The sequence below is a fragment of the Anabrus simplex genome, chromosome 8 (assembly GCF_040414725.1).
Source record: "Anabrus simplex isolate iqAnaSimp1 chromosome 8, ASM4041472v1, whole genome shotgun sequence".
NCBI lineage: Eukaryota > Metazoa > Arthropoda > Insecta > Orthoptera > Tettigoniidae > Anabrus > Anabrus simplex.
In genome coordinates this window covers 157,385,526-157,399,467 of record NC_090272.1, presented here as the reverse complement: position 1 = coordinate 157,399,467, position 13,942 = coordinate 157,385,526, and the positions used below count along the sequence as shown (strand labels likewise).

The window sequence follows — 13,942 nt, the reverse complement described above, 5'->3', positions numbered from 1 at the left end:
CCTTTTTTTTTTTTATTTTTTTTTTTTGTGGTCTTAGGGTGTAGCAGGAGCAGAAATTCATAGAAGACTTTCAGAGCAATACGAAGTGTTTACCAGTGGAATGAACAGTTCAAACCGAGCTCGATAGCTGCAGTCGTTTAAGTGCGGCCAGTATCCAGTAATCGGGAGATAGTGGGTTCGAGCCCCACTGTCGGCAGTCCTGAAGATGGTTTTCCGTGGTTTCCCATTTTCACACCAGGCAAATGCCGGGGCTGTACCTTAATTAAGGCCACGGCCGCTTCCGTCCACTTCCTAGACCTTTCCTATCCCATCGTCGCCATAAGACATATCTGTGTCGGTGTGACGTTAAACAAAATAGCAATAAAAAAAAGAACAGTTCAAAATGGGTCGCACGAGCATGAAGGATGAGGAAAGATCCGGGCGTCCATCTGCAGCCGTAACCGATGCCAATATATATATATATTTTTTCTAGTTGCTTTACGTCGCACCTACACAGATAGGTCTTATGGCGACGATGGGACAGGGAAGGGCTAGGAGTGGGAAGGAAGCGACCGTGGCCTTAATAAAGGTACACCCCAGCATTTGCCTGGTGTGAAAGTGGGAAACCACGGAAAACCATTTTCAGAGCTGCCGACAGTGGGGTTCGAACCTACTATCTCCCGAATACTGGATACTGGCCGCACTTAAGTGACTACAGCTATCGAGCTCGGTAATGCCAATATTGAACAAGTGCTTGATATGATTCTGAATAACAGAAGAGTGACTGTTGATGACGTGGCAAACCATATGCACATTAGCCATGGTTCTGCATATGAAATCATGCATAACAGGCTTAACTTTCACAACATCTGTTCGAGATTGGTTCCAAAACAACTCAATGAAGAGCAGAAGCGTAATTGTGTGAGAATCTGTCAGCATCTACTGGACCGTCATGCTAACGAAGGTTTCTGAAACGGATCATCACTGGAGATGAAACATGGGTTCACCAGTTCGAACCAGGGAGCAAACGTCAGAGCATGGAATGGAAACGTCCCGGATCCCCAGTCAAAAAGAAATTGAAGAGTCAACCTTCTGCAGGAAAAGCGATGCTCACAGTGTTTTGGGACTCTCAAGGACCAATCATGGAACATTACCAGGAAAAGAGGAGGAATCAGTGAACGTTACAGTGATAAACAAGCTGAAATCTGTAATTCACGACAAACGCATAGGTCGATCGTTGGAAGGAGTTCTTTTGTTGCATGACAATGCGCGTCCACATACCGCCACCCACATCACTCAGACTGTTCAGATGCTGCGTTTCGAGATGTTCGAGCATCCTATGTACATTACCGATCTCTCCTCATCGGATTAGCAACTGTTTGGGCCACTTAAAAATGCTCTAAGAGGCCGTTGAGGTGAAGATGAAGGAAGCGGTGCATACGTGACTTGCTGCGCAACCAAAACCCCTGTTTTGCATAGGGTATCGGAAAGCTCTTGAAACGGTGGACCCTGTGTATTAAGAAGCAGGGTGACGTATGTTAAAAAATGATATCAATAAAAAGTCTTTACTCTTTTTGTAATAAATTATAAAAATTGATTGCAGATACTAATTGCTTGAAACATAATTCACTCTACCAAGTGGTCGAGAACCCATAAGTGTAGTGTTCCGCCCTAGTATTTGGTGGGAAATTCTAATAGTTATTTTGATATAGAAAAGATACAATGTGATTTCGAAGAATCGACAATAACTCTCTTATCAAATCCTTCGAAGCAAACTCTTTCTTCCATATATCGCAGAATGTGTGGCTGTACGTTGTTTTCTGTGGCTTTTGTCTGAATAACTGCAGCACTCCATTTTGTCGTTGGAAATGCATAAGTTTGGTCATATTTTCCATTTTTGTGTATTGCTTAGCTATTTTTAAAAGCATATTTGGAAAATTTCCTAGGCTCTAAACATCCGAATCCTGCCTATTACCAATAAGCAGCGTGAGTACACTGTAACTGAGGCACGTAAGAAGTAAGCCCTGTTGTCTACGAAGGATATATATATATATATATATATATATATATATATATATATATATATACCATTGAGTTGATGTAAATTTTCTTTAGGAGGAGTTCACTTTATTTTTTGTCACTATCATCAGAATGACATTTGGAAAATACCGTATTATGAGACGTTTTGTTCTGCCGCTAAATATGTCATCATTTTCAGGTCTGAAAAAATATTTTGTAATTGATAAAAATCGTGGGTGAAAACTGAAGTGTTTACATACCTTCCAGTCCGTAGAAAGCCTCACGATCTATGTGAGCGATATTGTTCCCGTCCAGCTCCAGGGAGTTGAGGAGAGTGATGTGGGAGAAGACTCGAGCAGGCACTTCCTTGAGGTGGTTGTGCGCCAGGCCTAGAGAGTCCAAATTCCTAAGACCTGCAACACAAACATTAGGTATTAGTTATTGTCATATCAAAAGATCGTAAAGGAATGTCAGGCCTAGTTCTCCTGTTCTGTGTTACGAACAGTTGATGGTATTTATTGATATGCAAAATACATCGAACTATTATCGGGTCAGCTGGGGTAATTTCGACCACAGGGTATTTCTGTCTATCTCCCTTTTCATCCTTACAGTGTGTACGAAAAGAAATCATCAGGCTTATTTATGAACCTTGCTCTATGTTGCAGGAATACTAACTGAAGAAACAGTGCCAGAATGAAAAAAAACCGGGAGGTAGATGGAATTACTCGTGATCGAAATTGCTCTAGCTGACTCTGTCGCACTGGCAGCAGTTTACCAGGCTCTAGAAGCCTTCCTTATACCAGCAGAATATAACGTAAAGCACCAGGTGCAAAGCGTTTAACTTAAAAGAGGTGACCCAAAATAACCAAATTTGAATGTGGCGGTAGCGCGTGACTGAATCATAAGTACTAGTGTTAAGTTTCCTTATTACTCAGTTTTTTCTTCATAGGTCTACCCCGTGGAATCATTCTCCTTACCCTTTCCAACCCACGGTACTTCTGGAAGATTTCGAAAAAGATAGTTTATCTTAATAGTAGTGTATGTTTACTCTCTTTCTACCCGAAAATGCAAAGAAGAACATCCACCGGGCAAGTTGGCCATGCGGTTAGGGGCGCGCAGCTGTGAGCTTGCAACCGGGAAATAGTGGATTCGAACCGCACTGTCAGCTGCCCTGAAGATGGTTTTCCGTGGTTTCCCATTTTCACACCAGGCAAATGCTGGGGCTGTACCTTAATTAAGGCCACGGCCGTTTCCTTCCCATTCCTAGGTCTTTCCTATCCCATCGTCGCCATAAGACCTATCTGTGTCGGTGCGACGTAAAATAAACAAATAGCAATGATTTTTGATTTCCAACTCGATCATTTCTGAGCTTGCGTGACTGATCTTGCAGTATAACTACTGAAAACTGTTGCTATAAGGATAAATTACCTATAATGGCGTGTGGCCCCTGGAGAGGACTGGCGCAGGTCTTTCGAGTTGACGCCTGCGACCTGCGCGTCTATGAGGATGGGATCTTTCCTAGGATGAATTCTAAATTATGAAGACGGCACAAACACACAGCCCCTAACCAAATAATTTAACTAATTAAACTTAAAATCCTCGACCCGGCCGGAAATCGTACCCGGGATCTCTTGAACCTAAGGCCAGCATGCTAACTATTTAATCATGGAGCCGGACATAAATTAACTGAGATGGGACAAGTCTGTTTCGGCAACTCTTGCAATTGTGCAGGGAAAAAAGCGCTATTGCCTTTTAAATGCACTGACTCTGTTGTGGTTCAACATTTTCTTAGTTTTTTTTTTCATTTTCTTAAACTGAAATAAAATTGATTTATCAAAATTAATAACCTTTCCTTACAAAGACAGTGTTCTGTGTTCGTACCAGGATTGCACAAAGATCACCGCACATGAGCTTAGAAAGGAAACCATACTTACTCAAAATTTGAAAAGGATTAGAAATTCTCTTCGTGATGGAAATGTGAGAGCATGCCGTTCTGATGTTTTTCGTGGATAATTATAACACTTATTATAAGAGTTACTGTTCATTGTTCTCTCAAGAACTCACTGAGGATGTCTTTATTACAACATCCACTTAATGATTCAATTTTCTTTACTTGCCTGCCGTTTAGTTTCGTTAATTTCCTCTTCCTTGCAGGTGTGTGATAAAACTTTTCTCATTCACTTGTTGCCACGTAATTTATGCAGTTTGTTGTAAATTAAGTTGTACCGCGTGTTATTTCCCATTTGTGGCATAACCATAAAAGGAGCCACAGCACGACCAAAGTTTGTTGTAATAATCAGACTGGCGCTCCAAGACGCCGTCATGCCTCATGCCTCGTGGTCGCAGTGAGGGAGGAGCAGATCTTCTCAGCGTGTAACATACTCTTCAATCTACGTACCGTTCTCCTCCAAGACATATACCTAGTGAACGAACATTCTGATGTAATACCAGCAGCGTAAATGAAACTAGAGATGAAATTGCAGAAGTCACTCAACAAGATGGCTTGTTTCTTCGTTTCTTTATTTTTATGAAGAATTTCTTGACCTAGTCTCTTTGGTGCACAGGGTGTATATTTTTTATTAACAGTTTATTCTCCCCATCTTACCTTGTTCGTTTAATAGTGAATGGATTGAGCAGCTACACTGACACTCTCTATCTATCTGCAATTCTCTCCAGTGTTTCCTCCCATTTACTCCAGGACAATACTGGGATAGCTTATTTGAATCTATCCACATGATGCAAATTATATTACAGTGAGCCAACGTTAGTGACGGAGGTGGTTTGTCGTTGCCTCTCTATTCCCGAGATAGTGGGTTTAATCCCAGCTGAGATCAATGGAATTTAAAGGTTTAAATGCAACAACTCTGTATCACTGGTTTCCGGTACGTTATATAACTCCTTTGGGATAAGATACAGACACCGTGGCGTCTCATAAATATCTTAAGCAACTGACGGGACATTACGCAAGTTATTATTATTATTATTATTATTATTATTATTATTATTATTATTATTATTATTATTATTATTATTATGCTAGTTGCTTTACGTTGTACCGACACAGATAGGCCTTATGGCGGCGATGGGACAGGAAACGCCTAGGAATGGGAAGGAAGCCTGGTGTGAAAATGGGAAACCACCGAAAATCACCTTCAGGGCTGCCGACAGTGGGATTCGAACCTACTATCTCTCGGATGCGAGCTCACAGCTGCGCGCCTCTAACCGCACGGCCAACTTGCCCATTATTATTATTATTATTATTATTATTATTATTATTATTATTATTATTATTATTATTATTATTATTATATTTTATTCTATATAATTCACAATTTTATAATTGGGTTTATGAGCTTCTTCGGTACAATGTACATGGAAGAAGTACTATTTAGTACATACGCACATATGCTTCATACATATCGGTATATACTTACATTGTTGACAAATAAATTTGACAGATATTTATGAGATATTTACTATTCATAAATCGTCAAAATTATTAGTGGACGATTTTCATTAATCCTCTGTATATTGTGGATGGTTCATACCAGTAAACTTCCTTACTATATGGCAAGTGGCCAGGATTGCTGCTTTTTGTAATTCTCTGTAAGTGAGAGGGTGGAGATTAAGAGCTTCAATGCTCCTGTGTAGTGTCTTTGGTATAAAAACATTACATCTAATCACTACTGGAAGGATGATAACATTGTTGAGTTTCCACATGGTTTTTATCTCTGTGACCAGATCTGTGTATTCGGAAATATTCTCTGTATGTGCTGATTGGAGGTTGTGGGTATTAGGGCATGCTATGTCAATTACGAAGCTGATTTTCTTGTTTTCATCTACAAAAGTTATATCTGGTCTATTGCAGGTAATAGTTTTATCAATGATGATACTTCTATCCCAGTAAAGTTTGTAATTTTCACTTTTGAAGACTGATTGGGGTTTGTACTTCCAATATGCTGTGGTACAATGGATTAGGTTATTTTGTCGGGCTACTTTCTGGTGAATGATTTTTGCAATTTGGACATGTCTGTACTTGTAGTCTGTGTTTGCCATTTATTATTATTATTATTATTATTATTATTATTATTATTATTATTATTATTATTATTATTATTATTATTATTATTATTATTATTATTATTATTATTATTATTATTATTATTATTATTATTATTATGGTTGGTTTTAGCCTCCTAGGGACCACAGCGCTCGTCTTTCTTAGCTCTCAGCTATGGTCTTCTGCTTTTTCTTGGCCCAGTACGCTTTCATTTTCTGACTGTGTGCCTGCTTCCATCCGTCTACTTATGTCTGGTGGTCTCTGTACTCTTTTTGCTTGTGAGGGACAGTGGGAAGACTCCTTGTAGAAAGGCCTTTCGCTACTGAGATCGGTTCTCTGTGGTCTCTAATGGGATCTGTAGTTCCTCTAGGTCTGCTTTTGCTGAGGTAATCCAGGTGGTCTTGGAAGCCTTTCCCCTACTTGTCACTGTGAGGATTCTGCTGGTGAACCTGCGGGGTTTCAGGTGGGTCATGTGCCCGTCTAAGGTCAGTCGTCTTTTCCTCGTACATGTGACTATGTCTTCCTGATGTTCATAGAGCTCGTTGTTGTGCCTGATCCTGTAAGTGCCATCCTCCTCTCTTATGGGACCTAGTATCCCCCTCAAAATATTCGTCTCTCTAAGTTTTAGTTTCCTGAGTGGGTCCTTTCGATTAATCAAGAGGCACTTAGAGGCGTAGAGTACAGAGGGTCTTACTACTGAGTTGTAGTGCTTGAGATTTAGGTTTTTGGAGAGGTACTTCGAGGTGTAGATGGTTATAGGAATGATAAGCCCTCTCTGACTTAGTGCACCTGGTGTCTATGGCCAAAGTTTCCCTCTCGCTTGCTGAGAAACATTCTCCTAAGTGTTTGACTGCAGGAACTTTACTTATGGTGTTGTTTCCTAGTGGGATTGTAGAAGGAGCTTGCTTTGTGTTAGTGATAAACTCCGTCTTCTGTATGTTAACCTTCGAGCCGATTTTTTTCTACAATACTGTAGAGGCTCTGTAGTTGATGAGTAGTCTCCTCCAAGCTGTTGGCCAGGAGGGTGAGATCATCAGGCTAGACAGGGTACGCTGGGATTGTCTTTCTTGTACCTAAGCTTCAGTCCTGCTTTTGATGACAATGTGGCAGTCCATTTTCTGATTATCTTCTCTAGTACACAGTTGAAAAGGATGCAAGAGAGACTATCTCCCTGTCTGACTCCTGTCTGGATGGGAAAGCTCTCAGAGAGGTCACCCCTCAACTTGACTTTGGAGATGGTATTCATCAAGGTAGCTTGACCAAGTCTCGTGGTCTTCTCATGTAGACCTAATTCCCGCTGGGTAGAAGAGAGGGTATGCCTGTCTATTGAGTTGTATGCCTTTTGGAAATCCACCATAATGGCTACCCAGTGGTATACCCCTCGGCTCGTATACGTGAGGATGGTCTTGAGGTTTTGTATGTGCTATGTGCAGGACCTACTGACGCTGAAACCAGCCTGATATTCACCTAGTTCCGATTCAAGCTGTTCGGTGACTCTAGTTAGCAAGGCTGTAGAGAAGATCTTGTAGGTTATAAGCAACAGGGAGATGTCTCTGTAGTCGTTGAGGTCGGTCTTACTTCCCTTCTTGTGTAGTGGGTGGATCACGGCTGAGGTTCTATCCCTCGGCCAAGATCTCTGTTCTCCATATGTCTTGAATGATTTGGATGATACTCTGCAGGGACTGTTCATCTACATGCATCCTCATCTCTGCAACTATACAATCTTCACCTGGGGATTGTTGTTCTTGAGGCCTGGTTCCTGACAGTGGGCTCGGCGAAGGTCAGTCTCACTTTAGGTTCTTTGCGCAGTGAAAGCCTGATGGTTGTGCTCATCCTTGCTCTGGCTCCATGTGATCCAGGCTCTGCGCCTTTTCTCTATAGCCTGATCGCACACTGTGGTCCACCAGGTGTGCTTGAAGCAGGTGTGGATGAAGCAGGTATGGTTTCTTGAACGGCATCCAGTAGATCCTTTTGTAGAGTAGGCCACCCTTGTTTTTGTGCAATCTACTCAAGGGTGGTCTCGAAGTAACAAACCTCATTGCTCAGTCGTTGGGTGTTAAACCTAGGTATGCTCGAGTTCTTTGGGGTTTTGGGTGCTCTCCCCGAGGTTGTAGGTTGGTCTTTACTAGGGAGGCATAGTGGTCAGATTCGAGGTTGGCTTTTCTCGAGACCTTGACGTTCTGTATTTTCCTGTGGCATCTCATGGCTCTATCTGAAATTCACCCAGCATGTGATTAGGACTCTTCCTAAACAATCGCTTAAACGCGGTTGATTTTAGGACCAGACTGTATTTGTCACAAAGTTCTATGAGTCGCTCGCCATTTCTGTTGGTCCTTTTGTGGGCTGGGTAACTGCCTACTATCCTGCGGTATTTCTTCTCCTTGCGGACTTGTGCGTTGAAGCCGCCCGTGAGTATGGTGGTGTGGTGGTTTGAGATCTTGTCTAGGGTCTCTTCAAGGGTGCTCCAGTTGTACTCTTCTGCTTCCAAATCTTTCTTATCGGTGTTGTTTGTAGGTGCATAGAAATTCACTATGGTGTACGCTCTGTTGTGGGACCTGAAGGATAGTGAGGAGGTTCTCCCTTTGGGCAAGATGAATTCTAATATATGGTCGACCATTTTATGGTGTAAAGCAAAGCCAGTACTGTCTTCATCGCCCTCGTATCCTGTATCCTTGGGTTTCCATTGCGCCTTCATCTGTGAACCGAGTCTGTCGTAATTCTGCTATCTTGATGTTTTACTTGTTCAACACAAGGGTGTGTTTGAGTTTACCTACCTTTAACAGGGAGTTCATGTTCACTGTAGCTAGGTAAGTAATGTTCTTTTTCTGTTGTTTTTTATATGAAGGTAGTAGTGGTGAGGTACATGAAGGTGCAGGCTCCCCAGAATCTGATGACCCGATTACCCCATCATGACTGGAGGTGGATTGGTTAACACCTGGGGTAATATTTTTGTTGATATTTCTTTTCATGCTGAGTCCAACGAGTATATAAGTGGGGTCACCATAGCGGGTGACGGTTGTTAACTCTCAAGGTTGTTACCCCTGAAGTATATTTTATCAGCTGCCACTAACATGTGGAACAGATGCTGCCGGTGTACCGCCACTGACATATGAAATCGTCGTGGCCTCTGCCCGTTATAACGATGGACAGTAGAGTGCCTCCTTCGCGAGCTCCACCGTACCAAAGTCCATCTTCTCCGCCTTTGCTGCCGTTGAGGTCTTCTTAATGGATTGATGAGGCATTTCCTCCACAAAGGCTTCATTAAGCCTCCCATGAGAGAACTCCTCCGCCCGAAGCCATTGGTTCTCTCATGGGGTGTCAGATTTGGTATTGGCTGCCCAATCCTCGGCCAGACAGTCGCAGGTAGTACCGTCTACTGTCACATACGGTACCAGAAAACTTGTGACCTGCATTTGTTATTATTCATTTATATTGAGACAATTGTGATATCCACAAATACATGGGGTTGATAGTAAAATGTGCCAAGTATTAACAGACTACAGAGCCTTCAAGGCTCAGGTGGCAGCGCGCCGGCTTCTCACCGCCGGGTTCCGTGGTTCATTTCCCGGTCACTCCATGTGAGATTTGTGCTGGACAAAGTAGAGGTGGGACATGCTTTTCTCCGGGTACTTCAGTTTTCCCTTTCATATTTCATTCCAGCAACACCCTCCAATACCATTTCATCCGTCAGACATTAATCATTGCCCCACAGGAGTGCGACAGACCTCGGCAGCCAGAACAATTCCTATCCTCGTCGCTATATGGGGCTTTAATTAATTCCTTTCCTGACCCGGTCGAATGACGGGAAAAAGGTTTGTAGGTACACATTTTCATTAATAGACTAAAGAATAGTAATAACTGGAAAATAAACTGAAATTGTACAATTACTAGAAATGTTGGTCATCTCGATTTACAAATTTTCAAAAGGCTACTCAAACAGATACTATCATTAGAAACGACTCCAGTGATCCAGATCACCATAAAAAGGCAACATCGTACAACTTAATTAATAGAGCTATGAACATACCTATGTCTAAGAATAATTATAACTGAGAAATAAAATTAATCGACCAGATTGCTCGTGACAACGGATACCCCAGAAAATTTATTAATAGAATGATAAATGAAGTGAAATATATAGTTTATGTAAACATATTGTGTATTCGAGCTCATCATTGGCAACATGTGATCAATAAAGTAATTCAAGCAAAAAATAATTAATAACTTATAAAATAATAAAATAATTAATAATTAACTAATCTTCGCGGTACATAGTTGGTTAGGCGCTCAACTCCTGCGATTCACGTTCCAGGACTAAATCCCGATACTGTCGGTTAATATTTAAATGTGAGAGGCGTGTTGTCAGTAAATTTATCAGCAAGTCAAACAATCACTTTTTGGGACGAATTTCCGATGGATAAGTTTTACTCATATCGATACTATTTCAATGGACAATTTAACTTACGTCGCAGCGAAATGGATAGGTTTTATGGCGACGATGGGATGGGAAAAGGTTACGGGTGGGTAGGAAACAACCGCGGCCGTAATTGAGATACAGCCCGAGCATTCGCTAGTGTGAAAATGGGAAACCACGAAAAACCATCTTCAGAGCTGTCTTCAGTGAGGTTCGAACTCACTCTCTCCCCAGTGCAAGCTGATAGCTACGTGACTCAAACCGCGCAGCTACTTGCTCGGTTTCACTGGACGTCAAATGGAAAATATTATTGTTCATAACATTCTCCACAGAAAAAGCCGATCAAATGATATCAATATTTCACATCAAAATAAAGACGTGTTCCAAATATAAATCATATAGACACACTTTTTATCTGGACCTGTTTTGCCATATGTGAAACTAAACGTTTGGGCTGTTGATATAAGGCAAAATGTGTTTATTTACACAAGTGAGTCAATGATAAAATTAAACAAAGTTCCACTCGTTCTAAATACATGTTATCCATACTTTCGAAACAACACTCTTGAGTTCCCAATAATTGTTATTCTGTCATTTGTGTTGATCCAAAGTGACGGGAGTGGCTCAGTAGGTTCGGTGTCGTTTTCCTGTTCCCAAGCCCGTGGTTTCTATTCGTGTGGAGGTCTGTATCATTTCGTCGTTGCGCCTGTATGATAATGTTGTGGGAGAAACACTGACTGCAACACTTATGTCAATAGCAAGAATTATTCGTTTAAATTACTTGCTCAATACTGAACCTTGAATGACAGTACCTGACCGGCCCAAGTAAGTTTTCACAGGCGTAACGACGATTTGAAGGCATTTCATTTAAAATCTATGTAAGGCGTCATTTGTAATATATGAAAATCCACAGCCTGTTTTCAGTCATTCGACCGGGTCAGAAATGGAATGAATGAAGCCCCCATCTAGCGGCCAGGATAGGAAATGTGCCGTCTGCCGAAGCCTGTCGCACTCCTCTGGGCAACGATTAATGAATGATTAATGACATTAAATGTTAATGGAGAGTGTTTCTGGAATGAAAGGTGACAAGGTAAACAGGAGTACCCGGAGAAAAACCTGTCCTGCCTCCGCTTGACCAGCATAAATCTCACATGGAGTGACCGGGATTTGAACCACGGTATCCAGCGGTGAGAGGCCGGCGCGCTGCCGCCTGAGCCACGGAGGCTTCTATTTGTAATATGAAGCTTTGAAATTTAAATTATAAACTCAGCTCTGTTTCATCGACTTCTTCTTCCTGGCAGGAAATATTGTTCTAGGTTCACGAAAAGCACATAGACTCAATTCCGTGTGTTATGTAAACGGATACAAAATTACTGTATTTCACCGTGCACTGTGTATTTTTAGCGAAGCCATCTACGTATATTGTGAGAAACTGAGCGAGTTGGTCGTGCGGTTAGGGTCGTGCAGTTGTGAACTTGCATTCGGGATATAGTGGGTTCGAATCCTAGCCCTAAAGACGATTTTTCGTAGGCTGTGCCTTAATTAAGAACATGGCTGCTTCCTTCCGTCGCCGATAACTGTCGATATGTTAGTGTGACTTTAAAGACGTGGCAAAAAAGAGAAAGTATACTGTGAGGGCTATAACAGAAACACAACCAGTTTTGATATTCACATCTGATTCGTTCATTTATTAGGCTTTCAAACTTATCTGCATAACGTGTTGGACAATATTCCCTCCCCACAGGTTGTGAGAAGGGTATGACAAACTTGGGGTTTCAGTTGAAGCTGGTAACTGTTTCCCAATTATTAGATCCAGGCTTCCCTCATTCTACTGTATCTCTTGCATGATCTCTGCTCCCCAACTCTTGTTCTGTTCCAACCCCGAAAACATTAATGTCGGTTTCTTGAGTGATGAGATATCTGTCCGATAGCTATTGATTTGTTGCAGCTGTCGACTCCATAAATTTTCGCCGCGTTGCATAGCGGAATAGCAACTAACTTATCGAACTGTTAGCTATTGGCTCGTTGGTCAAGTTTCATACATGCCACCCCTCGCACTGCTTTGTTTTTGTGCGTTATATATATTTCCTAGACTGTCAGACGCACACTCACAAGTAATGCATCGCATTTGAGCTTTCCAAGCAGCTCTTCTTCTTCTCTTCGCCATGCAGCGAGAAATTGGTATTCGACTAGTTCTGTCAACGTGGGTGTAAGTTTCGTAGGTAGTGTTTAAGGACAGTCAGAAAAATTTGACGTTGCTGGAGGATTTCTAATAAAATATGCACACCAGCAGAACGTGTCTTGCGCGATCCAGTTTGCACTGAGCCTTATAGATATACCGTATCTATTCCCTGTTTTTCCAAAATATATACATCGTTTGACCATAGTATAACGATAAATATCGGGTAATGAACATAATTATGTAACCTGTTAATTATTTGTAATGTAATTTCGCTAATTAATCCCTCGATAAAAGTATATGCTCACTGCCAATGCAATTAGGCCTGCAGTAGGCCTACTACGATAAACGTGTAATTATCTGTTATGTTCAGTTACTGGTATCAACACTTTTATGGACACGAATGACGTCACAGGTACAAATATGATACGACTCAGTAGTATTAAAGGGTATAGTAATTAATATTTGATCAACAGGGGGCACTGGAAAATTATTTGCCACAGGAAGCAAATTGCCACCTATAACCTCAACCAAACGTATGAAAGTATATTTGTTTAGCCTGTATCTGTCTTTCAATTCACTTTCACTATACTTCATTATAATATTAGCTCGGAAGAAGATGAGAAGTCCATAGAAGTTTAAATACCTAGGAGAGTGGATAACCCCAACAGGACTACCAGGAGTTACAGAACAGGGCAAGAAAGGTGGAAACATCATAGCATTTATGTCGAAATGTCTGCAACCAAAAATCAATCTCAATCACTGCGAAACTCAGACATTATAACATTGTGATAAAGCCAGAAAGTTTGTATGCAATCGAATGCATTCCATTGAACTGAAAAGGATTACTAGAGAACATTGAGAAAAAAGGGAGAAAAATCTTGAGGAAGATACTAGGAAATATACTGAGAGTCAACTCAAGACCTTAGCGGTCTCTTTGATGTTAGTCAGACTTCTGGTCGGTGAAAAGGCTTCCGCAGCGCCAAATAGTTCCCTAGGTTTGTTACTTGTTCCTGAAGTCAGGAGCTTCCTTCAGTTCGGTTAGATATTCTGTTGAACTTACTTGACGAATTAAAAATTTTGCCCTGTATAAATACGGAAAATATATCACAGGTTGAATGTTATTCGGGTTCGTTACCAACTCTTATATTTCATACGTAGATGGCTGTGAATAGTTATTGTTCTCAGTGGTGTATGTAGCAAAATAATAATTATTTAACATGATATTGATATCTTATTGCATTGTGTACTTAGTAAGCTTTGTTCGAGTTCATTCCATTGCTGATTAGTT

At 41.2% G+C, this 13,942-nt stretch overlaps 1 protein-coding gene across 2 annotated transcripts in view; it reads right to left on the bottom strand.

Moving 5' to 3' along the window:
* The window catches only part of LOC136879232 (leucine-rich repeat-containing protein 15), a 600,790-nt gene that overhangs the window by 116,564 nt on the left and 470,284 nt on the right, over positions 1 to 13,942 (bottom strand). For both annotated transcript variants that reach the window (XM_068228996.1, XM_067153040.2), the window contains exon 5: positions 2,259 to 2,411. In XM_068228996.1, coding sequence (XP_068085097.1) covers positions 2,259 to 2,411 — 153 coding nt within the window. The remainder of the gene's footprint in view (positions 1 to 2,258; positions 2,412 to 13,942) is intronic.